At 59.1% G+C, this 24,521-nt stretch overlaps 6 protein-coding genes across 6 annotated transcripts; 2 read left to right on the forward strand and 4 right to left on the reverse strand.

Moving 5' to 3' along the window:
- Positions 1-104: 104 nt before the first annotated feature.
- On the reverse strand, positions 105-3,365 carry GGTG_01892 (hypothetical protein). Its single transcript, XM_009219663.1, has one exon. It carries the CDS (start codon positions 3,226-3,228, stop codon positions 202-204), a length of 3,027 nt encoding a protein of 1,008 aa, XP_009217927.1. The 5' UTR covers positions 3,229-3,365; the 3' UTR covers positions 105-201.
- A 283-nt stretch (positions 3,366-3,648) lies between these two features.
- On the forward strand, positions 3,649-5,435 carry GGTG_01893 (periodic tryptophan protein 1; the record flags this gene model as incomplete). Its single annotated transcript, XM_009219664.1, has 2 exons — positions 3,649-3,926; positions 4,007-5,435. The coding sequence occupies 2 exons, from the start codon at positions 3,649-3,651 to the stop codon at positions 5,433-5,435; spliced, it is 1,707 nt and encodes a 568-aa protein (XP_009217928.1).
- Positions 5,436-9,275: 3,840 nt separating this feature from the next.
- Positions 9,276-12,221, forward strand: GGTG_01894 (hypothetical protein). Its single transcript, XM_009219665.1, has one exon. The coding sequence runs from the start codon at positions 10,432-10,434 to the stop codon at positions 11,350-11,352; it is 921 nt and encodes a 306-aa protein (XP_009217929.1). The 5' UTR covers positions 9,276-10,431; the 3' UTR covers positions 11,353-12,221.
- A 919-nt stretch (positions 12,222-13,140) lies between these two features.
- GGTG_01895 (hypothetical protein) lies at positions 13,141-15,413 on the reverse strand. The gene is made up of 5 exons (XM_009219666.1): positions 15,235-15,413; positions 15,113-15,164; positions 14,905-15,016; positions 14,816-14,834; positions 13,141-14,676 (listed from the first exon to the last, which is right to left on the reverse strand). The coding sequence occupies exons 1-5, from the start codon at positions 15,246-15,248 to the stop codon at positions 13,872-13,874; spliced, it is 1,002 nt and encodes a 333-aa protein (XP_009217930.1). The 5' UTR covers positions 15,249-15,413; the 3' UTR covers positions 13,141-13,871.
- Positions 15,414-15,525: 112 nt separating this feature from the next.
- On the reverse strand, positions 15,526-18,115 carry GGTG_01896 (hypothetical protein). Its single transcript, XM_009219667.1, has 2 exons — positions 15,970-18,115; positions 15,526-15,866 (listed from the first exon to the last, which is right to left on the reverse strand). The coding sequence occupies exons 1-2, from the start codon at positions 17,411-17,413 to the stop codon at positions 15,817-15,819; spliced, it is 1,494 nt and encodes a 497-aa protein (XP_009217931.1). The 5' UTR covers positions 17,414-18,115; the 3' UTR covers positions 15,526-15,816.
- GGTG_01897 (PH domain-containing protein) lies at positions 18,004-24,070 on the reverse strand. Its single transcript, XM_009219668.1, has 4 exons — positions 23,000-24,070; positions 22,147-22,581; positions 21,903-22,060; positions 18,004-21,836 (listed from the first exon to the last, which is right to left on the reverse strand). Exons 1-4 carry the CDS (start codon positions 23,013-23,015, stop codon positions 18,393-18,395), a joined length of 4,053 nt encoding a protein of 1,350 aa, XP_009217932.1. The 5' UTR covers positions 23,016-24,070; the 3' UTR covers positions 18,004-18,392.
- Positions 24,071-24,521: the final 451 nt, after the last annotated feature.

Raw genomic sequence — 24,521 nt, forward strand, 5'->3', positions numbered from 1 at the left:
ACCCCAACCAGGGCTCACCCAGAATGGAAGGAGTCCTCTGACGTGCAAGGAGCCTGCTTCCATTCGTCACAGCTGCCCTTTTTGGTTACAATCAGACATCTAGACTTTACGCAAATGGTAGGAAGGAGGTAGGTAATACCATGGCAGGCAGTTACCTGTACTCCATGCAGGGCAAGCGCCTTCTCATTCACCCCAATCAAGCTACGGCCTTCCTCGCTTCCTCTTGAACACGGGTTTCCTTACAGCCCCCTTGGTGATGAACTTCTTGTCCTCTTCGTCGCTGTCATCCTCCTTGTCGTCTCCTCTCTTCTTATCCAGCTTCTTCTCCTCGGCCCGCCGGCGCTCGTCGTCGCGGGCCTTGTCCTCTGCCATCTTGCTCTCGATCTCCATCTTGCGGTTAAACTCGGTCTCGACCACGCGCCGGTCCCGCGCCGAATAGCCCTTCTCCTTGACCGAGTAGAACACGCCGCCCAGGTCTGCGAGCCACATTGGATCCACCGACGTCACCGTCGACATGTACTCCTTGGACGTCAGGATCAGCTCGTGGTACACGACGTAGTCGGGCAGGAACCCGAGCCCGTAGAGTGCGCTGGTCGGGTGCAGCTGCACCGTCACGCTCGTCCGCAGGTTGATGTACTCGCCGATGCCCTTGACCTTGGCCGCCTGGTGGTAGTAGCCCGAGCAGATGCACTTGCGCACCACGTCCCAGTCGGTCCCGCAGCTGACCATCTCCATCTTCTGCGCCCGCATGATGTCGAGCAGCTGGTCCCGGACCTCCTTGGCCCGCCGCAACGACTTGGAGTGCAGAAAGTGCCGCGTGCACCACCCGTCCGAGTGCCCGTTCGCCTTCCACTGCGAGTATACATGCAGGTACGTGAGGTGGTCCGACTCGGGCACGAAGAACTTCTCCCGCGCTGCGTCCGACTCCTCCTGCCGCTCCTTTGGCCGGTAGAAGACGTTGGGCACCGACAGCATCGACACAATCGTCACCATTTCCTCCGTGCACCCGTACTCCTCCGCCATTATCAGGAGCTTTGCCAGCGACGGGTCCATGGGGAAAAAGTTCATCTTGCGCCCCATGTCGGTGAGCTCTCCCAAATTGTCCAGCGCCCCCAGAGCCCAAAGGTCGAAAAGCGAGGTCGTCATGGTGTCCTGTGGTGGCGGATCCATAAAATGGAAGTCCAGCATATCCTTAACCCCCAGGGATTTGATTAAGAGGATGGTGTTGCTGAGGTTTGTCCGTTGGATCTCGGGGATTGTTTGGATGTAGAGTTCGTCCTTGAACGCCTTCTCTGTATAAAGCCTGAAGGCCTTGCCGGGCCCGGTCCTGCCCGCACGTCCGGATCTTTGCGAGGAGTTGGCCTGGGATATTGGTGTGATTTGAAGGGTATCCATACCCATCTTGGGGTTGTATACTTTGAGTTTCGAGTAGCCGGCGTCAACAACGTACATGATACCGTCGACCGTCAGACTCGTCTCAGCGATATTGGTGGCGACGATGCATTTGCGCACGCCGGGGGCCGCGCGATCGAAGATCTTGGCCTGAAGGTCTGCCGGCATCTGACTGTAGATGGGCAGGATGCTAAGTTTGGGTGGATCGTTGAGCGCATCGAGGCGCTCTCGAATAAGCTCGCACGTCACCTCGATATCCTCCTGTCCGGTCATGAAGACAAGGATGTCGCCCTGACCCATTGAAACATGGATAGACAGCACTTGCTGGACCGCCGCGTCGACGTAATCCTCAACGGGCGAGCGATGGAACATGACGTCCACCGGAAACGTCCTCCCCGGAATGATGAATTCGGGGGCGCCGCCGAAGAAGTCTGAAAACCTCTTAGAGTTCATCGTGGCCGACGTCACGATCAGCTTTATATCCCTTCGCCTCTGTAGTATCTTCTTGAAAAGACCCATCAGCACGTCCGTGTTGAGCGCTCGCTCGTGGGCCTCGTCCATAATCACACACGAATACCGATCGAGATCCGGTTCGTTCAAGGACTCCCTCAGCAAGACACCATCTGTCATGTACTTGATCATGGTCTCCTGGCTGGTACAATCTTCGAAGCGGATCGCGTAGCCGACGAGACCCCCGAGCCTAACTTCCATCTCCTCGCTGACACGTTTGGCCACGCTCATGGCAGCGACTCGACGGGGTTGCGTGCAGCCGATCATGCCCAGCTTGCCATAGCCGTCCTCGTACAAAAACTGAGTGAGCTGCGTCGTTTTGCCGGAGCCTGTCTCACCGACCACGATGATGACCTGATTATCGCGTATCACCCGCATCAAGTCCTCGCGGACGGCGAAGGCTGGGAGGAACTGTCGCTGCTCCCTGAGCGACTTGCTCTGGCTAAAGTTGCTAGCGCCGTCGTTCTTCTTCATGTGCTCGCTGAACTTGTTGGAATTCCGCGCCTTGGCAGCGCCATCGGCATCTTCGGGCACGGGAAGAGCACTGTCGCCATCCTCCTCGGCCCGAACGCCCATCAGGTTACCTAGCGCGGTGCCGGCAAGCTTGGTGGCTTCCTGCGCTTGCTTCTGGCGCTCCCGCTGCTGCCTTCTCTCCTTGACGGCCTTACTCCCCTTGCGACTGAAGACGGCCATGTCGCTCTGGTTATCCCTGACGGCCGGCACAGGCTCAAGTTGCTTGGTGAAGACAGTGCGGCCATCCAGAAAGGGCGGGCGCAGATCGTGCACAAGTAGGTGAATACGGGTGGCCTCCTCGTCGTCGTCAAAGTCGGCACCCAAGTCCCGTCTTTGGGCGACGCCCGACGTAAGCATCCGGTTCGTCTCCCAGGCGTCGATGTCCTTCTGCTTCTGGAGGGCGCGGACGCTCATGCGGTCGAAGCGACCCGCTTTCTTCTCGACCTGCTCCTGCTCCGCTGCCGCGGAGTCGGCATAGGCCGCAAACGGATTGTGGTAGTCATCCCCAAAGGTGTGTCCGTCCTCGTCGCCGGCGTACCAATCGCGGTCAAGCGCATTGGCGTCCTCTTCGGGCAGATCGGGTGCTGGTGACGCGCCACGCCGGCCGCGAGGCGTCGACGCGCCCGACTCTACGCCGGAGCCATCACCACGGCCACGTCGGTTGAACTGCAGACGGTGCTGTGGTCGGTTGAAGGGCTTATCGCCCCTGCCATCGCCCTCGCGGGTCGGTAATGGGGAGCTATATCGATCGTCGGAGCGCAGAGGATTCAGGTCCACGCGCCGCCTTTTCGGGTTCGAATCTCGGTCTGACATGGCTATTTCGGCAACTTGAGATTGAGCAACCAACACGCCTGACGGTGCCAGCCAGCTACCCAATAAGCCCGTGTTCGGGTTCGGAAGGCGAGAAAGAGAAGCCGACTGTTGTCTCTGCCAAGGCTGTCGAAAACATCCAGTAAGATGGGATGGAGAACGGACAGCCCAAGCGCCACGACGGCGGACGGGACCAGACGCGTTGGTGGACCCCTGACCCAACCCACCGGGCACTGGGCCGCCTCGGCAATGAAAGCTAAAAAAGAAATGTGAGGTGATAAGATAAGCCCCGCGATGACAGGCATCCCCACTAAAATTTTGCGACAGCGCAAAGGAAAAAAAAAAGTTGGGTGATTTGTTGCGCACAGGTGTCTGCGATTCTCACATACGCATACGCAGGATACCATTGTCCTTGGTGCCGAGATGTCTTCTATGATCACCACGACGGCCTGGGTGCCGCGGGGATTTGCCGCCCCCTTTCCCAAAAAGTATGACTTTGACGAGGAGGAGTTCGAGCGGATAGCGACTCTGGCGAAGCTTCAGCTTGACGATGCAAAGGAGGACCTTGAGGATGCTCAGGGTAAGGAGAACGGCGACAACGACGACGATGAGCAGAAGTCTGGGGACAACGAAGACCAGTCCAAACTCAAGTCAAAAAAGAGCGCAAAAGAGTCGAGTGAAGCCAAAGAATCCAAGGTCGAGTGCGTAGCCCGATCCTGCTTTCCCTAATTTGGCCAGTCCTTGGTATAATAGCCAAGCGCATACTGACAGGGTGTCGCAGAATCGACATAAACGATGACGACCTCAAGGAGTACGATTTGGAACACTACGACGACGACGACGATCCCAACACAGCAGAGGGTCAGGGCATGGGCATCTTTGGAAACATCAAGTCACTGGCGTACTACGAAAACAACGAGGACGACCCTTACATCACTCTAAAGGACGGCGAAAAGGCCGACGAGGATGAGGAAGACAGGGAAGATCTTCAAATTCTGGCTACCGATAACCTACTGCTTGCGGCAAAGGTTGAGGACGAGCTCGCGCACCTCGAGGTCTACGTTTACGAAGACGCTGCCGACAACCTGTACGTCCACCACGACATCATGCTGCCGGCGATACCGCTCTGTGTCGAGTGGCTAGACATCCCGGTCGAGAAGCAGGATGTTGAGAAGGACTCGGCGGCCAACTTTGTGGCCATCGGCACCATGGACCCGGACATTGAGATCTGGGACCTGGACACCATCGACCGCATGTACCCCAACGCGATCCTGGGCCAGGGCGGGGACAGCGAGGAGGCCAAACGGAAAAAGAAGAAGAAGAAGAGGTCCAAGAAGGCCAACGACGAGTACCACGTGGACGCGGTGCTGGCCCTGGCCGCCAACCGCAAGCACCGGAACCTGCTCGCGTCGGCGTCGGCGGACAAGACGGTCAAGCTGTGGAACCTGCACACGACCAAGTGCGCGCAGTCGTACAGCTACCACACGGACAAGGTCTGCTCACTGGCCTGGCACCCCACCGAGGCGACGGTTCTGCTGAGCGGCAGCTACGACCGCACTGTCGTGGCCGGCGACATGCGCGCACCGAACGCCAAGGCGCCGCGGTGGGGCGTTGAGAGCGACGTCGAGACGGTCAAGTGGGACCCCCACGACGCCAACTACTTCTTCGTGTCGACCGAGAACGGCGTGGTGCACTACCACGACGCGCGGAACGCGCCGGCGGACCCGACGGCCACCAAGGCCGTGTGGACGCTGCAGGCGCACGACGAGTCCATCTCGTCCTTGGACATCAACCCCGTCATCCCCGGCTTCATGGCCACGGGCTCGACGGACAAGACGGTCAAGCTGTGGAACATCCAGGAGTCCGGCCCGTCCATGGTGGTGTCGCGCAACCTGGACGTCGGCAAGGTGTTCTCGACCTCGTTCGCCCCGGACCCCGAGGTCGCCTTCCGGCTCGCGGTGGCAGGCAGCAAAGGCACGGCGACGGTGTGGGACACGAGCACCAACGCGGCCATCCGCCGCGCGTTCGCGACCAGGCTCCCCGCGGGCGCCGCCGCGGGCGACGAGGTTGAGGAGAGGGTGGTCGGCGTCAACAACGCCGACAGCGACGGGGAGGAGAGCAGCGACGGGGAGGAGGGCGACGAGGACGACGATGACGACGAGAGCGGCGACGATGGCAACGATAGCGACGAGTCCATGAACGACGCATGAGGCGGCCAGGGACTTTTTGGGGAGCTTGCTTTATTTAGAGATCTTGACGCTCGCCTCTGCATGTGGTGATGGTGATCTAACCGATTGTGGCTACCACCTACCTTGAGCGGCATCTTCGATATCCATGTATGAACTCTCATCGTGAACGTGTCTGGGCCGTTTGATGGGCCTGGGTCTCCAGCTCATCGGATTTTGGTCGTCCCCTGTCCCCCACCGTCGCATCGTGCTGGCACACCAAGAAAGGCAATGTTCGCTAACTAGTGGCGATCTGCCATGATGAAGGTTCTGGGCCCCCTGCTCGAGCTAGCCTGTTTTCGGCACCGAGTGCAGCGAGTGGTGAGCCGCACCGGAGACTCGCACCCCAGGCGGCCCGGCGGGCGGCGACGGCGCAATACATCGTAGTCACGCGCAGCCGCGGCACCCAGGCAAAGCAGGGCAGATTAGAGATATCCCGGCGGCGGCTCTCTAGCGACTTCTGGTGTTTCGGACACCTTGGACCAGCTACGTCGGCGACATGACATCAGGGCGTTTTAGACGACGATTCCGAATCGGGGTCACCCCGCCGTTGGACGTGGGGGAAGACAAGGCGCAAGCTGGTGAGGTCGAACATGACATCACCGCAAACAAACAAAAAACAACTCAAAAAAAAAAAGCTCATGTCTCTCAAGGATGATACCTGGGGCCGAATGGCGGGTCTCGTGCCCGTCCAGGGATGGTACGGGGGCGAGAGCGACAGCTCCGTTCGGCCAGGCTGGTGGCGGGTGGCGAGAGGGCGTCCCGAAAACGCGGCAAGAAAAAAAAAACGCGCCATTACGCTCCTTTGTGGTTCTGAATTTCCGAATCAACCCGAAGGCGGCACAAGCACAAAATGCGAAGAAAAGGGTTGGTCATAACGGAAGAGAAGGATGGCGGCACAGGAGTCTAGTCCACCACAACCGATCCTTCCCCCTTTCAGAACGCCTTGTTGGTTTTTCCCAGTGCTTATATATCCAGCGCGCACACATTTTCAGGCTCGGTGCCACCTTCGTGCAGCAGCCGCGCCGTCGCAACACATGTTGCAACTCGCGGGCTGGTCTAGCCGCTCTGCCGAAATCCGGCGTTTGTCGATCCACGGCCAGTGGAATCTCTTTACGTACACACTGCGGGTCTTTGAGGTAAAAACAGTCCACCGACAAGGGCCTCGACCTTCCAACCGCCACATCGGGGGATTGCGGCATGGCGATCAGAGAAGACCATGTGCAGTTTACCACGGGTAGGTTACCACGGGTAGGTTACCACGGGTAGGTGGAATTTGAGGCTCGTGAGCCCAGCACACAATGCTGCCATCGCCATCAGTTGCCACGGCCCGGTCTTGTTAGAGACTTGTGGGGTCGGGCCTGGACGTCCCGTGTCTATTTTTAGGTGTTTTCGGTGCAGAACTATCTGAGCTGAGCGGTGGGCTCCGCAAGCCCCCCCGCGGGGCCGACCCGTACCACTGCAAACATCGATCGGTCAAGCATGGTGTCCGGCGGGGCCAGGAATGGGGGGCGACAGTGTTGTGCGTAACTGCTGCATGTGCTAGGTGCGTTGGGCGGGCGGACTGGGTGCGCCGAGTTGAAGGATGCCAGGGAGTTTGTCGTTGGAAATGCTTGTGGGCGACCACGATTGTGGTTCGAACAAAAGAGAAAGCAAAGGCCACCACGGCCCTCCGTACGTACAATTGAATCATAGCGTTTTTTTTCTTCGTTGCAATTGGAGTTTGGGGGCGGCTGGCCAGTGCGCGGCGGGCGGGAGACTTCGCCCAGACTCCCGTCGTCCCATCCCACGGCTGTTTATTTCATTCGCGCATCTTCATGCACGCCGCGGGTACGTAGACGCAGCCAGCCGTGAGTGAATAGACACGCAGATCGTCAGATCATCCCACCGGCGGGTGATATGTGTCTGCTGCACGTCGATTTGGGGAATCTTCGCGCGCCCCCTTTTTTTCCCCGCGCCCCAATCGCGTAGGTAGAAGAAGGGGCGCCGATCTGAAGGCGCGCAACGGGCATGGGCGAGCGAAGCCCAGCGGCTCTGCGCCTCTCTGCCAGTGCTCGGTGTGGCCGGGGGCATGCGCGCGCCCTGATTCGCCCAGCCGGGCTTCTCAGCACCGCGAAGGGCGGGCTAAGAAAGCTGACTGATAGCGGGCTGACTTGAAACGAGCCTATCCAACCCTGTCACCCCAAAAGCCGTCAGGGGACAGTCGCCCAATGGGGGTGTCCATCACCAGTTCCTGCGTTTCAAACACGCGGGGGTCAGCAAATACCGCGCACGATCCAGGGGGACGCTACGTAGTCCCAAAACAGAAACATGTAGTTGTGGTCGATGACCGATGATGGGAGCTGAAGGGCGGGAAGGAGCCACGTCCCGGCGATCTTTGGTGGTGTGTCAGGGGAGGTGTGAGACAGGCTACAGCCGCCCCCCTACTGTCTCCCTGTCTCTGCCTGGTAGTAGGTACCGCAAGAACTCGTTATTCTCGACGAAAGTCCCACCTCTTTTCTGTGGGTTTAGCTGGGGTCCCGATGTCTGGGCGTGTGTTAGGCCATACCTTTTCCGGTTATTTGGCCGTGCAATTTATGGTTTCAACACTGGATTTGATTGTAGAGTCGAACGGGAGGAAACAGTGCGCACTGAAAATCAGTGCGTTTGAGCTTCACAGGGCTGCACTGTCACAGATCCACCACCTTATCTGTATTGGGAAAAGATCTGCTAATAACCCCACAGAAAAGAGATGGGACTTTCGTCGAGTTCTTGCGGCAGTATGCAGTATGTGCCCGTGGTGCCTTTGTCTGCCAGCCGTTCGGCGCATGCGGCTTCTGATTGACTTTGCGTGATCATGCTGCCCAGGTGGTGTCATGTCCTCTTTTTGGGTCCATCAAGTTGCCACGGCCAGGTTGGACCACGCGGCCGCTTGCGGGCACTTGCATGCATACATGCACGCATTGGAACAGCGGCGGCTTCTTGCCTGCGCTTGAGTGGCTTGCAAGGACTTGTACCTTGCGTTAGCCCCTCATCAGCGCCCCTCATCGGCGCCCCTCATCAGCTCGCGCGTGGATCCGCCCCAACGATTCAGGCGGCGGCCAGTGCGGTCCCTGCCTTACTGGAGCTGGCCCTGCAGATAAATGATCATTCTCCACGCGCGTGGCTGCCTCACGCGTGCCTCTAAGGGAAGCCTGGTCTTCAGAGTGGCTAGAACCCATAATTTGTTCCCTGCCGTGGTGGACCTTTGGTGGCCAGCAGTCGCAGTCGCAGTCATGTGCAGTGACCGCATGCCACTGTCATTTGACTCCTGGCGACGGCACGCGGCAAAAAAGGAGGGCAGGAGGCAGGGGCGGGATGTCGGCGAAAAGGGAACAGGATGCCGAGAGCCAAAGGGCGAGCCCAGAAGAAAGGGAGAGAGACACCCAAGAACAAAAATGGGAAAAAGGATTGGGCCTGGATTGCCAATTGCCGTTGGGCTGGCCAGTTCGCGCGCGTGTTTAGGAAACCAATCCAGCATCGAAGAAGGTCGCCCGGAATCCACACTCGAGCCACACCTCAGCTCGACTGCAACCCCAGTCGGGGTGAAGAGTTTTTGCCGGGAGGCCCATCTCTTGTCCTTGATCAGGGCGTCCGCAATGGCGCTAGTGGCAATGAAGGTACAGAGGACGCGCCACTGCGGGTGGGCCGCGCACGGCAGTTGTTACCCTCCAGGACCGCGCACCCTGGCCTTCCGTTCTAGGTATTGTGCCGCCCCGCAAGGACCTTCCGTGGCCCTCCCCTCCAGCACATTGCCTCCTTTGATATTTCCCGCGCCTTCCGTTTTCCTATATTTCCCGTCCATCACCAGCGTCGACCGATTCCTGCTCGGCTTGGCAACCTCTCCTTTGGATTGCAAGATTCACTTCTTTACAGCTCCTTTGCTGAGTCCTTTCCTTTCCGTTTTTTCTCCTTCGTCTGCAGCAAACTTCTCTTCGTCAACGCTTCCTAGCGCTGGACCAAGCCACTTATACAACCATCTTGTTTGTTGTTTGTTGTTATTCGCCCGAAAACGAAACCTTTTCGCAACGCAAACCCGGCCGCTTTGATTCCCCTCGCCCGACTGTCAGGTTTGATCTCGACTCGCACGCGGTTCCCTGTCTCGATCACTATTCAGTTTCTTACGACTGGACCCTCGACGACAGCAGCTCGAACATCTGGGCTTGGCTTGGCCTCTCCCGGAAGCGTCAGTTGCCTGTCGAGAGCAGACCAACGAGGGAACCCTGTGAAGCAGAAAACCCGGCTGTCCCTGCAGCACAAAGGATAGGACCCCACGTGTGGCACTGTTCATCAGCAAGCTTCGCCTCTACCGAATCAAGGGACCCTTCTTTTTCATCCCGTCGCTGGTGACGCCTTTAACCTCCCCATCTGGCCGCCCTCTTGGATTGCCACCTCACTCTTTCGAGGACCTTTCGAGGACACCGTCACTGCATCTTGTCGTCTTCGAGCATTTGGACCAAAGCCTGTCGCCCCTTGTGCGCATCCTCTTCTTTGCCAAACCCCCCCGCCATCTTGGTGGCTTCTGGATTTCGGTTTCAGACGCGGCAATACATCTCGAGTCCCGTGTTTTGGCTGCGTACACAAAGCCACGGATCGGCCTTCCCGATCGCAACGCAAGCGCCCTTTGAAATCACGCACAGAAACAAAGTAACTGTGCGGTCGTCGCCTCACTGTCGCACCGAATCGCGCAATCAGACGTACACAAATCGGGAGCCTGCACCTTGCATATGTCCTGCATCCTGCACTCGCTGCGTTTAATCTTTTCTTCCCACACTCCTCTTGCTGCCTTTGTTTCAATAGGAGAAGCAAACAAATAGAAAGGCTCCTCCATCATCAACAATCACACCAGCTCCAGCAGCTTCCATTCCCAGACAATATCTGTCCACCATCAAAACCACCATTCCCCTACAGCTAGCTGTTTTGCAGCTGGTCTTCTCCCACTATCCACATCACAACAGTCACCATGTCTATCACTCGTGCCTTCACAAGCCGTCGGGTGAAGCAGAGCCTAGAGCTGCGCGATGCGGCTGAGGGTGTCGTCTCGAGGGGCAATACACACAAGAGCTCTCCCTCCCTTGGCTCCATCAGGAACAAGATCTCTGCCCCTGTGCAGCTGATCTCGACGACAAACATGCTCTCGTACAACGCCCCCGACATCCGCCCCAAGATCAACTCGGCTGCTTCGACAAATTCGTCCAAGACGGAGTCAGACTCGGACAGCGCACCCAGCCTCGAATCGCCTGGGAGTACACCTCCCACCAGCCCAGACTCGCCCTTCATCAACATCGCCAAGAGGCCTTCATCGCCCGAGCCTAACCATCTCTCGTGCTACTTTGCCCCTCCTGGCCAGGCCGCGAACGCGCCTGCCCCGGCCCAGGCGCCTGTCATCCCCACCAGAGCCCCATCGCACACCAAGAAGAACTTTGACATCTTGACTCGTCACAAGTCGTCCTCGCGCCTGTCGGAGCAGTCAGGCCGGACCGTCTCCTCCAAGGGTAGCTTCTCCTTCTCCAGGTCCTCGTCCACCTCGACCAACACGACCACGACCTCGCAATCGGCCAGCTTCAGCAACTCCAAGGCACCACTCCCTCCCATCACGCAGACGCCCCTCCCAGCGCCGCCATCGCCGCCGCGGGCGCAGAGGAAGGAGCCGTCGGCCGCGTCGCCTGGCCATCCCTTCGGGAACGAGCTGGCCAGGGTGACGGAGCTTGCCGAGGAGTTTGGCGGTAAAGCCGTGTCGAGCCAGGTCCTGCGCCAAGAAGAGACGGAGCTTCTCAACAAGGGCTACAAGAAGTTCAACCCCGATTCCTACGTGGACGACGTCCAAGGTCTCTACAGCGACTTCTTCGCCGAGGATAAGGCGACCAGGCCACTATGGATCTAACTCAGATTGAACCTGAGCGGGTATCTGAAACGTATCGGCAGTCGACCTCGATATAAACATGATGCTCTTTGCACGTATGGTTTCCTTGGGATTTGCTAAAAAAAAAACAATCAGGCTAGGGCTTTTCCTTTTTGTTGGCTGGTCACGAGACACATTTCCTCGTCGCAGCTTGTCATCGTGGGAAGGGCGGCGTTTACTTTCATGGGCGCGACGGACGGGCTCATTTGAGTGTTTTACAGAGGGTGGCGGTTTTTCCCCCCTTCATTCTTCTTCTTTCTCACGTTGACTCTTCTTCTCTTTCTACAGTTTTTGATATCCCCATGCCTCGGAACCGGCAGCATTTGCTTTTCTTTTCTTCTAATTCACGACTATCCTTTACACACCTTTAGCTTCTTCACGCCCTGCGCGGCGCCATTATGATATGCAGATATCGCCCTTTACAGGATCTCTATACTTACTTATGCACACGCAAAACAAATTTCCTTTTTTTTCTCGTCACATTGACGATCCGATGCTTTGCTTCTTGCTTTTCATCCGTCAAGTGTCGGAACGGGAACAATCTGGTTTGTGGTGAGGGGGTAATTGAACCGGAGGGTTATGCACATGCACAAGGGAAAACGCTGACGGCATCTTGCAGTTTCGCAGACGAGTCTGGTCTGATTGCTCACTTGCATATGTCACGGCACGATCGGCGGTGTCAAGTTGCGGTTTCGCGGAGGCCCCGTCCTCATACGACCCGCGTCTTTTTTATCCTGTTTGTTGTTGCCGCTCCATGCAGCCAGAAGAATGAATTCGCGGGTTGATTCCTGAGCGTGTTGTGGTGTGTGTGTGTGTGTTCTGTGCTCTGTGCTCTGCGCCCCGTCTGTCTCGAACGATCAATTAAGTGCAAACGTCTTGGCGAGCAGAAAACACCTCGACGGGGCTTCCTGGGGGGTATGTGGGTGGTAATGGAACGCTTCCATGCCATGGGGTGTGTGGCTCGTCCCCTCCCCCATATTTCCTTTTTATACCTGGAACGACCAAGATCGCCAGGGCCCGGCGGCGTCCTCGGGGAAGGAGGAGGGGGATGGAAAGTCACCCTCTGCTCTCGCTTGAGGGATAACTTCCCCGTTTCCGCTTACCGTCCGTGAAGCCTGTGAGCCCTTTCTAGAACCGGCATGGTTCCCAGATCGACATTGCCAGCAACCCGCCGCCGGGCTCTCGTCGATCAAACGCGCTCCCCCCAACGAACCGAACCCTCCCTCCAAGGCTAACCCGAAAAGGCCCAACGCCCTGCAAACTCTAAATCGAGATGCGTCTGTTGCCTGAAGTGGCCTGTACCTATAGTGTGTCGTTGTTGTTGTTGTTGTTGTTGTTGTTGTTGTTGTTGTTGTTGCGTGTGAATGTTTGTTGCTGCAAGGGCGCCGGCGGCCCCCATTTTCACCTTTGTAACCGACGGGCTGATTCGGGTTAACAGGTTGGCATGGAATGCATTCAGCCTGTGTGCCCTTCACCCTCGACCTAACCCGCCTCCCCCGACGCCTGCGGTCTGGCGGCTTGGTACCGGTTTGTGTAAGCTTGGCGTTGCACGTCTTCCTGAGTCGTCCTTCTTCCCGGCCTTGAGGGGGTTGTGTGTGGTATGTCACCCTGTCCTGCCTGTCTCTTGGAGCTGCCGAGTCAATCAAATCATCAAACGTGAAACTAGATGGGCTTGACGTCGGCTTGCTTGTTATGTTAGGCAGCCGTCACTTTTCCCTGTTTCTTTTTCTTCACTTTGTGACGAGCCCCATAGCACGATAGCTCATCAGGAGTCGTGGCCAAAACCTTGCATGCATAAAGTTATGAGGAGAGACGCGTGAGTGAAGTAAGTTTGTTGCGTTGGCAAACTTAGTAGATGGGTTGGTTTCCCCACACGCCCGTTGCCCGATACCACCCCCGACGTAAATTTGCACCGTTTGTTCGTTTCACTTTCTAAAAGCGGCCCGAACGCGAGAGAGGACCGAACTCCTGGGATTGTGATTCATACCATCTCCTCCATTTCTCTCTCCCGGGTGGTTGCCGCCAAACCGTCCTCGGCTTGGTTTCCGCAGGGTTTCGAACCCGGCGCAGCCGACGCCTTGGGAGAGAGAGATACCGGCTCAATATTCAAGACTCGCCCTTTGCTCCCTCCTCCATGAAGCTTTCCCCATTGCCCAATCATGTGCAAAACCCCGTGTAAACACAAGTCCGGGACCGCCCCCAGCCCCTGCAGCGGGCGGCTTATCGAGTACCTGGGTAGAGACAACCGGGGAGCCAGGGCTGATTATGCCGGCCCCGGAGTGCTGCTCATCCCCACACACTGATCCACCCCCTCCGTGTCGAATGCGGCTGAGGTGTGCGGGTCCCGGTACCACGCGCCCGGGCTGAAGGAAAAGCGAAACCGGCAAAAGGCTGGGGTCTATCGCTAGCCGCGACGAGATAAAACAGAAAACAGGCCCGGTCAACAAACTTGCCAAAGCCCGGTAAGCAAGCAAACAAACAACAATAGCCTAGGCCTCAACTTAGACCGGAGCGTCAGTGGTCTCGGCCCCAGCGTCGCCAGAGCCCGCCGGTTTCTTGCTTCTCCTCTTCCGCTTTTTCTTGCCCTGCTGGTCTGGAGGAGCTGCGGCGTCTGTGGTAGCCCCATCCCTGTCGCCCCTCGCGGCATTTTTCGCCCCTGAATCCCCCGTCGCGGTCGGCTTAGACTTTTTCTTTTTAGCCGCTAGCGGGTTTGGGCCTTTGGGTCCGTATGCCTTTTTGCGCTTTTTGCGATCGGGGGCCTCGACAACTAGGGGACGTGATGACGGTGCTTTCCGTCGCTCAACAGCAGCCGCCCTTTGATCGTCGTCGCCGTCTTCGTCGCTGTCGTCGTTATCATCGTCATCGTCGTCGTCGTCGTCGTCATCATCCTCACTGCCCCCCGAGCCGTCGCTGCCGTCGTCGTCCCCCCTCTTCCTCTTGGACCCGGCCGAGGCCAGCGACTTGATCCCGGACCTGAGCTTTGCGCGCTCCTCCTTGGACACGACATTGGCGCTGCCCGAGGCCATGGGCTCCATGATCATGACGCTGCGCGAGATGTAGATGAGCGGCACGCCCTTGACGCCACGCATGTGCCGGCGCACCTCGGCGTCCTGGCTGGCCACGACGTAGCGGTTGCGCGAGCCCTTGCCCGAGTCGACGACGAAAGACGAGAGGCACTCGAGCGTCGAGAGTGCGTCCGTCTCGTCCGGGTGGTGGCCGCACCGCCGCCGCTCAAAGTTCTCCTTGACCGAGTCGATGAGCGCCTTCATCCCCGGCTGGACTCCCTGTAGCGCGTAGAGGTGGCGCCTGTACCGTAGGTGTCGCCGGCTGGTTAGCATGCATGTCGCAGAGTATCACCCGAGCTGCGCCGGCTCCCTGCGAGCTTTTCCGGTGCCTGGCCGAGCGCGAAGTTGTCGCTGACGGTGTTTAGGAGGTTTGAACTGACATTGAGCATTGTGTAATCACTAGCAGCGGGGGGAAGACGTTAGCTGTAAGCTCCCAGCACTGGCGGACGGGAGAGAGAGAGAGACTTACTGGGCTTGATCTTGCCGTGTAGGGTCCGCTCGAGGGCGGGTATGAGGTCCATCTTGAAGCGGTTCGCATCCTTGACAATGTCGGCGTCTACCAGCACCTGGTATGGTTCACGCTGTTCGTGGGGAAATCGCATGGGCCGTCAGATGAGAACGAATTGCAGCGGAGTAGCGGACGAGTTCGGGTGGGAGCATGATCGGGGAAGCCTTACGAAGTTCCATACTCGGCAGAACTGCTTCATGAGCTTGCGATATTGCTTTGACCTGTGTGTTGGAGTCAGCGTCGGAGGTCATCCTTGGGGCGGACGGGCGCATATGATTGCTCGTATGGTACCTTTTTGCCTTCATTGTGTCTGTGGTACCCGGAACTTCCTGGCAAGGGTGGAATTGCCAGTCGGGCAAAAGCTGTGTCGCGCGGTCTTCTGTCGCGGTTGGAAGCGGAGGTCGCAGTATTTCGGCCTAGGAAAAAAAAAGTTCTTATCGGCGTTGCTGATAACAAAGGCAATGGCGGGAGTCCCACCAAATGACGGACCCCCCGCGTGCCCGCGTCCTGCGGGCGGTCATGGCGCAGGGGAAACTTGGCAACCAACAAAGTCGAGACTTGAAAACAGAAAAGAACATTAAATGTATAAAATCAGCGCAGGATTGAACTACTGTAATCTTGACTATGAAAATGTGACAAACGTCTAACTACTTGCTCAGTATTGCAGGGCTCCATCCGACCTCATTAGTCCCATATTCTTTGGAATCCCTCAAACCTCTCTGTGTGCCTCCAGTATCCGATGTACCCCTGAGAAATATGCATGATAAGAGCATGAACATCGTAACAAACCGCAAACGCCGTGGAAATGCTTGTTTCGCCAGTAAAATAAATGACAGCGTTCAAGGCCGTGGTCTAACTTCGTCGGAAATAAGTTCAGACACGGCGGCACAGAGCCGCGACAACGCTGATATCATCAAGCTTGCCTGTGGAGAAGAAAGAACGTCAGCATTGTAAACAAGAATATCCCGAATCGGGTGGTGATCACGGGTGGTCATGGACACAAAAAAAAAAGCACCATTTACGTACCTCCCTCAGTTGGCAAACCCTCCTCGATCGCATGCTCCATGTACGGGCTCTCGGCAAAGGGATCTACAGCGATTGCCCTGGCGGCCTCCATGAGCTCGTCGGCGACAAGCTGCATGCCCCCGTTGGCGCCGCCGGTCCGGTCGCCGCCGCCGTCGAGCAGCTCCTCCTCCAGATCCTCGCCCTCATGGCCGGGGAAGCGGCGGTAGAGCGCGGGGCTGCCGCCGCCGCCCAGGGGGGAGGACGCGCCCGCATCCGCGCCGTCGCACTCCCACCTCTTTACCGACTCGCACACCTTGTCGACGATCTCGTGCGGCCACAGATTGTCGATGACGCCGTCCGACATGGCCAGCACGACGTCGCCCTCGCGGATCTCGACCACGTCCACGACCGCGTTCTCGGCCGGCGTGTCCGGGCTGTTGGTGCCCAGCTGCCGCGGGCAGTCGAACCAGTGCCACTGCTCCTTGGTCTTGAACACTAGCTCGCCCGTGCTGGGCCGCACCACCATGACCTGGGAGTCACCCAGGTTCGTCACGTAGAGCAACGGCGTGGACGCGCCGGCGTCCTTGGTTCCACCTTCGTGCTGCTGCTGCTGCTGTTGTTGTTGTTGCTGCTGCGCCTGACCTTGCCTGTAGAATATCTGCGCCCCCGTCGCTGTGGTGGTGCCCTGCCAATCGTTGGGCGGGCTAGTCGCCTCGAGCGTGCGCTCGAACGCGCGCTGTAGCGCCGCCGCCGGGTCCGGCGCACTGCCGCCGCCGCCGCCCCTCCACCTCGCGACGTCCTCGCAGACCGCGCCGGCCCAAAAGTGTAGCACCAGCCTGGCCCAGAGGCCCGAGTGGCCGCGGGGCCGGGCGGACCAGGCGCCGACGCCGTCGTTTGCGCAGATGAAGGTCTCGCCCGCGTAGACGGCGTCGTCCCCGTTGGTCCAGCCCCGGATCAGCTCGCCGTTGACGTAGCTGGCCCCGCCCGCGCCCCCCTTCCGCCGCCGCCGGTCCCGGCTGCTGTGGTGCGTGCTCAGCGGGTCGCTGAAGGATCCCGACGGCGGGGAGAGGAAAGGGGGAGGGAACGGCCGGGGCGCCCGCTTGGCGAAGAGCGCCACGCCCGTCTCGAACTTGAAGGGTAGGCCCGCGGATGCTGCCGAGCATTCGGGGCTGGTCTCGGTGCTGGCTCTGCCGCTGCCGCTGCCGCTACTGTCGCTAGATGTCGTCGCCTCCTCTTGCCACTGCTGTTGCTGCGCCTCCCTGCTGGGCGAGGAACAAAACAAGGAGCGAGTGCCTCTGGCGCACTGCCCAGATCTAAAATGGTTCTGCGGCCATGTTGTCGCGACCGCTGCCGTGGACGGCGGCGCGCATGGGCGTGTCCGGATTGCGGCGGGGAAGACCGCTGGTCGGACCGGGACGGGGGGCGAGGCGGAGGAGGGCGGGAGGTGACGAGGGAGCCTCCTCATTCCAACGACAGGGTCGGCGAAAGTGTCCGATCGGGGATGCGATCGGTTTGGATGGCGTGCTGCCGCGAATAACACGGATGGGCTAGTTCGAGGTCTGGCGTCTGGCGTCTGGCGTCTGGCGTCGGACTTCTGGAGTCTGGTGCCGGTGCTGCCTGCTGGGCCAAGTCTTTGGGCGCCTGCGCGGGGCCAATTTTGTTGGGGCGGCGACCAAGGCCGCTGAGTGCGGCGCCTGACTCTCCAGGGATGCACGCTAATGGCCAGTGCCGTGATGCGATTCCACGTCGGGCACCGCAACAGTTCAAGATGGAGTCAGATAATTAGAGGTAGCATTGCCAGCACAGTGTTTGATAAAGAGAACCGGCAGCAGGAAATGGAAGCTCCGATCAAGCCTGAGTAATTTAAGGTTTAGACGAACGCCTTCGCTGATGCGAGTGACCTCATTCGTCTGGAATTTCATTCCTTGACTGCAGAGTGGCAGCGCCGAGCAGCATCCAGGCATGGTTGAAGCTGTGAGGCATGTCGGACTGCTTCATCCAGCAACGACTTGACCACCAAGCCAAATACCCCGTCTCATCAAGAACACATCTAGATCAGCGGTGCGAAGTGATTTAGCTATTACTATAACCCCGTTCTCCTAAATCCATAACGCCACGGTACAAAAGCAAAAGGAAAGCCAAGCCCAGTCTAGTAGTATGTCGTTATCAGTTTACCGCTTGAAAACATGCAGCCGTGAAATAGTCTTGGACGCGCGTGTGTGCATCCTGTCCCAGCCAGAGGCGATGCAATGGCTCAATGTTGTGTAAGAAAGATGATGCAATTTCCCATCTCGTAGCAATTATCATCGAAAACCGAAACTCCGTTGTAGGCCGATGCAACTTGTCGTTTGTGTCGTATATCTCCTCCTATTAACTCACTGGGCCGCCACAGGAATGACAGGTCGTCTCCGCAGAAGCTGTCCAAGAGCCCAGGGTGCCCTCCGCTAGAAGGCCTGCCCTTGGTACTGGGGAGTCCCACGGCCCATGGCGTTCTGCGGCACCGGACGACGGTTTGGGGGTTGCTGGCCTTGAGGTCCAGGCACGAATCCACCACCAGGCGAAAATTGCTGTGGCCCAGGCTGGCCGTACTGCCTCGGTGCTGATTGCTGCTGGCCTTGCATCGGGAAGGGGCGTGAAAAGCCTCCACCTTGCGCATATGCCTGCGCGCCTGGGTGGTTCATGGGGCTGCCACGACCTGGATTCTGCATCTGAGGAGAGCCATAGCCAGGCCCGGCGCCCGGACCCATATGGCCCCTACCTCCTCCAGGGGAGCCGCCAGGTCCTGCTGCTCCCGGAGAAGCACGTATTCCGCCGTATCCCGAGTACATGGACGGCGCACCATTGGCCTGTCCCCCTGCGAAGTACATGGAAGGGGATTCAGGGCCGGGCTGCCCCATCGGAGCTCCCATTCCAGCGTACATGTTCTGCTGCACTTGTGGCTGGTGTTGCATGAGCTGGTGGTGTTGCTGCTGCTGAATACGGTAATCACGCTCTTGCTGCTGTTGGCGTTGATTGATGGCGTTCTGGGCAAGCACCGAGCTGATACCCTGCTTCATCTGCTGTTTCTCGCGTTCCCTGGCATCAATGGCAGCGACAAGGCCACCATTTGGGGGTATTGTCTGTCCACGGCCGCCGGCCACGGCAATCAGGGGTGAGCCAGTGACCCGGGACACGTGTTCCTGCTCTCGGGCAGACAGGTGAGAAGAGTAGTCACCAGGACCCCCGCCTAGAGCCTGGAGGGCCCCTTGCGAAGTGGGGCGCTGTCCGAGAAGCTCAGCAGAGCCTGACCGCGAATGGCCGCCCACCCTGCTGGCAGCTAGCATATCGAAGCTGGACCTTCGCTTCATGAGAGGCGGAGTAGGTGTGTTGCCCCGCGATGCCGCTAGAGCGTTTCCAGATGGGGTGCGCGAGTGAGAGTACATGGGTGTCGATGCCGCCGCGGCTCGCTGCTGAACAAACTGCTCCGGGGTCAGGGCACCGGAGCGCTCCCCCGGGCTCACCGTGACGCCGCCAGGTTGCCAGGCCATGCTGCGTCGCCTAAGTGTATCTTCAGACTCGTTTCGACTGTGGCCGTTTCCCCTGGTTGGTGTGGTGTTGTGGTTAGGGGAAGGCGTCTTATTCCGAGGGGAGCCCGCGGCAGCGTAGTTGACGGTAGGGCCAAAGTTGATCTCGGGAATGTTGAAATCATGATTGACATTGTTGACTTGGACCTGCTGCTCAGCACCAACTGTCTTCAAGACTCCGGCCCGTGGTCGATCAATGGATTCGCGTGCTTCGGACGATCTGGTGCTGGCGTAGTCCGGGCTGGCGGTTGAGGATGCGTCGTCATAAAGGCTACTGGATTGACTCATTTGTGAAAGATGCCGGCTCGGCTGGGTGTTTTGAGGTGGCGTGGCTTTATGGGGCCCAAACTGGCGTAGAGGGTCGTGGTGCAGGGCGTATCCCGGAACTCCGGAGACGCCAGCTGCTTGCTGCTGCTGAGGGAGGGGCTTTCTGTGTGGTGGAGATGAGGTGAGGGAAGGAAGTGGCCCTGCCGGAGGGGGCCCTTGCGGAGGGAGTGGCATCATGGACGGTTGGGGGTTGTCTCCTCGTTCCTGGACTGGTTCCGAAGCCATCATGGACTGGTTCAGGGGCGACATATATCGCTCTGGAGCGGGCGCGCCCGTGGGCAGCGGCTGGCCACCGGTTTGCTGTCCGGCTGAGGCCTGGTGGTTCGGGGAGTTTAGAACTTGGGACCCATTCGAATTAGCAGTGATTCCCATGGTTTCGGCGTGTGCGTCCCTAACCCCTTGGCTTCTTGGGTCCCCATGGTAGGGTCGCGACCCCGAGCTTTCGTCGCTGCTCGTTCTTCCGAGTTCGTCCCGGTAAGCTGACGGTGGAACCCCACCAGCTTTGGCGAGCTGGGCGAGGGTAGTGCTGGAGAGGCGGCTGTTGGCCCTCCTTAGCTCAGGAGAATGATACGGCTTCCCAGCCGGGCGTGACGAGGGGGAGTGGGCAAAGGCAGGCGGCGGTTGGACGGGCTCTGGGGTTTGCATCCTCTCCATATTTCCAAAGTCACGCGGAGGCGGATTCGCGCGTTCATCCTCTGAGCTGACCCGCTCTGGCGTGGTGGCGAGCCCGTTCTGGAAACCCCGAGACTGTTGAGGATGGCCATAGGCGGGTCCCGAAGAGTAGCCCGAGTTGGGGGCGTCATAGCCTCCATGGCCACGGACGGGTAGCGCCATGCCGTCGATGCGGGGTTCTGACGAGTTACGGACATGATAACCAGCCCGAGGTGGTGAGCTCCGCATCCTCTCCGAAGGCGGCGGCGCCGAGTCGTTGCGCATCGCCGATCGCGAGACAGACATGGACCGCCCAGACCTGGCTGATCCCGCGTCGTCCGCAAAACCCACACGGGGTTTTGACGCATCACGGGCGGTGGAGCCAGGTCCAATGCTGAGCCGGGCGCTTCTCCGGCTGGAGCTTCGACTATGTCCCTTGGGGTCTTCGTCCATGGCGGTCATTCTTGCCGCCGTCAGCTCCCTCAGGCGTCGTCTCCACTCCCTCTCGGACCAGCCAGAGCTTCCTTCGGACAATATCAGGCTTGTGACGTCCAGTATCTCCAGATAGCCATACTTTTTGTGCTTTGGCATGCCAAACATGAGGGACCTCTGGTCGAGAACGCTTGCCACCAGCCTGCCCGGCCGACCGTACAGCCCGAACGTGTCCCACGTCGGGAACATGTACCTCAGGAGCATCTCAAAGCCACTGACGGCCGGGTGCACCTCGGGCATGATAAAGACGAAGCCCTCCGTGGAAGAGGGCGGGTCAGAGTGGATCGTGATGTTACCCTCGACCTTGAGCAGCGTCGAGGCGTCGATGAGAGACTTAGCCTGGGGGTAGATTGCGTAGGCAGCGTACGCATCAGAGATAGAGGCGATGGGCTTGCCCTTTTTCTGCTTCTTGCCATCCTTGCGTGTGTCGTAAAACTTGATGTCTCCCTTCAGGATTGGCACGGGTGATCGGTCGTACGGCGACCGCTTCTTGAGGTCCTTCTGCTGTTTTTGGTACTCCTTCTCGTCCGGTGGTGATATGACGCACCAGCACCTCCGCCATGGTACACCAGCACCGAAGCGGACTCTCACCCAGTCCTCGCTCTTGACTCTGGCGCGCTCCATGATGACGCCGATTCCGTTCAGCGTCTTGCCCTTGCCGGCGATCAGAGCGCCGGTGTAAGCCTCCTGAAGCGTCGAGTGCTCGAATATCGCCAGGCGGATTCCGGCAGTCCACTGGATCAGCGAGTGGTGAGAGTTGAAGTGGAGGAGATAGCGATTTCGACCGGCTGTTGATATGCTGAGGATGTTCTGGAGGGGCTGCTCGTCATTCGACCTCGTGGGTAGGGACTCAATCTGTAGAGCGTGTTAGAAAGGACGTCCCAGCACGTGCTCGGGACCAGCGGTTTTCGGTCGAATCACCATTTTGATGGATGCATCGGTGAGATTGATAAACTTGGGAAGAACTTCTCCGTTGTCACCCGCGCTGTCCAGCTCCGCAGCGTCCCATAGCGAGAGCACCGTCCCGACAAGCTGGGCGAAGCATTCTGTCCAAGTTCGGTCCGGATTCGGTCGACCCTCTGGAGAGCGAGACGGTTAGAGACCAGCCGCCCATAGCGGACCAACTTGGAGCAGCAGGCTACAATTTTCAGGCGTTAACACTTACGGGCGTTTTGGTCGTCGAGCTTCAAAAAGTAGCCCTCCTGGTAAAGCTTGTTCGAGTGGTTGTTGAGAAGGGTAAAGATGGGCTGAAGCTCGGGGATGGTCTCCTCGGTGACATCCATGATGGGCGGGTGGTATGTTTGGATCATAGATTGGGGCCTGGAACTGCTGCGTTGTCTCCCTGTCCTGGGCTCAACGCCGTCCGTCGGGGATCCTGATAGAGACAGCGGCAAACCGGTGAACTCTGGGCGGGCAGGCGAGCTGGGGGTTGGTGACAAGACAGCCGAGTCGGGAGGACCGTGGTTGTGGCCCAGTGATGTCTGCAGAGGCGGGATGCCAGACTCGGGCTTGGTAGCGTTGTTTGGCGGGGAGGAGTTGGGAGTCGGAGTTCTAGAATCCCGCAGATGAGCCCCGGAAAACTGGGAAACAAACGAGAGCACTTTTGAGGTTGGCAAATGTATGCTGTCAGTACGGGCTCTCGGGGTTTTGTGGCATGCCAGGTGCAGGGGGGTCTGGCAGGGGGACTTCGGCAGATGCTTAGGGCGGCGGACAAGGGAAGTTGGAAAGAGGGAAAGGCCGGCGGTGATCGGCGGCCGCGGGGAGGGGCACAACAAATAGGCGTAGCGAAATAGCAGGCGACGCGGCCAGCTGGGCTGAAGACGAAGCAGTGGTGGAAACCGCAGCAGCACTGGCGCTGGGAATGACGATTGGCGCAGCGAGGCCGGCGCAGCAACCTAGGGGCGCGTAGGTACCAAGGTAGGTAAGCCCAGACCAGGTCGCAGGACCCAGGCGACGTCAAGGGCATGCTTTCTCGGTGCGAGGGAGGGCAAATTATTGAAAGGGGCTGTTGAACCCACCGCGATTTCGAGCCATTGCGTCGGTATTGCGATCGGTATGCAACCTGCAAGCCTCCTGTCTCTGTGGTCTTTCCGTGACACACTCCAGCCGGTCAATCCTTTTTGCCCTGTGCTCGAAGCGCTCACCCTCCCCTGGCGCCCGTCCTTTGTTTAGCCCGGCACTCACGTGAGACCCTGGCCGGCGGTCCCTGTCCCCCTCTTTCCTTGCTTGGTCCCCCTCTTTTTTCAGCTCGCCCGTGTCCCGCCCTTTTCCTGCTTCCGGCTGGTGCTGGACGTGCTTGGTCGGATGCGGCGTAATGCACGCTCGACGACAAACCAGGACACGAAGGGAGGCGGCGGGCGCTGAGCCTGCGTCCCGAGCGAGGGTGGTGTGCAGGTTGTGCTGGTGCGAGTGCAGGGCGGGTGATTATAGGTTCAGTAGCGGTATAGGTAGTGGTGGTTAGCGACCCCAGCAGCGTCCAAGAGAGGTTTCGTGCATATGCGCAGGTGCTGCGGCAGCTCGTGCGGGCAAGTTTAGGTAGGGTAGCCCGGGAGGCTCGGATCGGACGACGAGCAGCAACCTGTGCGGGCAGGTACCTCTAGGCGGATTGTGACGCTGGGCGCATGACGTGCGAGAGAGTGCCAGAGCGAGAAAAAGGGTCCACGGGCGGAGATGGGGAATCAATGCAGGACAGGCCCAGCGGCGGAGGGGGATGCCGGCAGCATATAACGTGGGATTTTTTTTCTCCCCTGGCTTTGTTTCTGCCTTTCGGAGCCGCAGACGATGTCGAGCCGAGCTCCGCCCTGGCGACGACACTGGGACGGTGTGTGCACGACAGGCGGCTGGCTGGCTGGGAAAGCTGGGCGGGCGGCTGCAGGGGGCGTGGCCGCAACTGCACTTTTTTGGGCAATCGTGCTTCGTATACCGCGCGCGGGCCACCGAACGGGCAGGCAGCAGGGGCAGGCACGGCAGGGATGAGGAGACACAACGATGGAGGCCGGGAATGTGCACCCACTACCCACCCCTCGCGGAGAGGGGGACATGACAGACGGGCGGTGTTTTGTACTTTTAGTGCGAAGAGCCGATTCTGACACTTTCTGGCATGGCACTGCGACCGGGATCATACGGATGGGCGGATGGATACATGGCAGGGCGATTATGTCACTCGCACTCGATATTTGTCCGGTCGAGAACCACAGAGTGGGCTGCTGCCATCGAATCCTGTGCCATCAAATCCTGTCGGTCCAGCGAGCCAGCCCATCCAGGCGAGCGAACGCGTGGAAACGGATGGCTGGGTTGACGGGCGGTGGGCAGAGCTCCCTTGCCCACACCCGACGTGTCCGGCCAGCGTCGCCGCCCCGCGCCACGGATTGGCCTACCGATACGAGGAAAAGGAAATGCTGCCCAGGGATGCGACGGCTGCTGGCTCGGCGAGATTCCCTGCTTACGGATCCATGGGCAAATGCCCGACCGTCCCGCCGGTGTGTGCGTGTGCGCGTTTGCGTATGTGTCCGTCGTCTTGTCGTCCATCGCTGCCGCTGG

This window comes from Gaeumannomyces tritici, assembly GCF_000145635.1.
Source record: "Gaeumannomyces tritici R3-111a-1 unplaced genomic scaffold supercont2.1, whole genome shotgun sequence".
In the NCBI taxonomy this organism is placed as follows: Eukaryota; Fungi; Ascomycota; class Sordariomycetes; order Magnaporthales; family Magnaporthaceae; genus Gaeumannomyces; species Gaeumannomyces tritici.

What these genes read in the sequence shown, in the direction of transcription:
- GGTG_01892 (XM_009219663.1), bottom strand. Translation starts at nt 3,228, where the DNA reads ATGTCAGACCGAGATTCGAACCCGAAAAGGCGGCGCGTGGACCTGAAT.
- GGTG_01895 (XM_009219666.1), bottom strand. An exon ending in TCTGCCGAGTATGGAACTTC is followed by an intron (nt 15,017 to 15,112) that starts GTAAGGCTTCCC and finishes CCCCACGAACAG; the next exon opens with CGTGAACCATACCAGGTGCT.
- GGTG_01897 (XM_009219668.1), bottom strand. An exon ending in GCTCGACGACCAAAACGCCC is followed by an intron (nt 22,061 to 22,146) that starts GTAAGTGTTAAC and finishes CTCGCTCTCCAG; the next exon opens with AGGGTCGACCGAATCCGGAC. An exon ending in CCGATGCATCCATCAAAATG is followed by an intron (nt 21,837 to 21,902) that starts GTGATTCGACCG and finishes CACGCTCTACAG; the next exon opens with ATTGAGTCCCTACCCACGAG.
- GGTG_01894 (XM_009219665.1), top strand. Translation starts at nt 10,432, where the DNA reads ATGTCTATCACTCGTGCCTTCACAAGCCGTCGGGTGAAGCAGAGCCTA.
- GGTG_01896 (XM_009219667.1), bottom strand. Translation starts at nt 17,413, where the DNA reads ATGAGGAGGCTCCCTCGTCACCTCCCGCCCTCCTCCGCCTCGCCCCCC. An exon ending in GGGTTTGCCAACTGAGGGAG is followed by an intron (nt 15,867 to 15,969) that starts GTACGTAAATGG and finishes TCTTCTCCACAG; the next exon opens with GCAAGCTTGATGATATCAGC.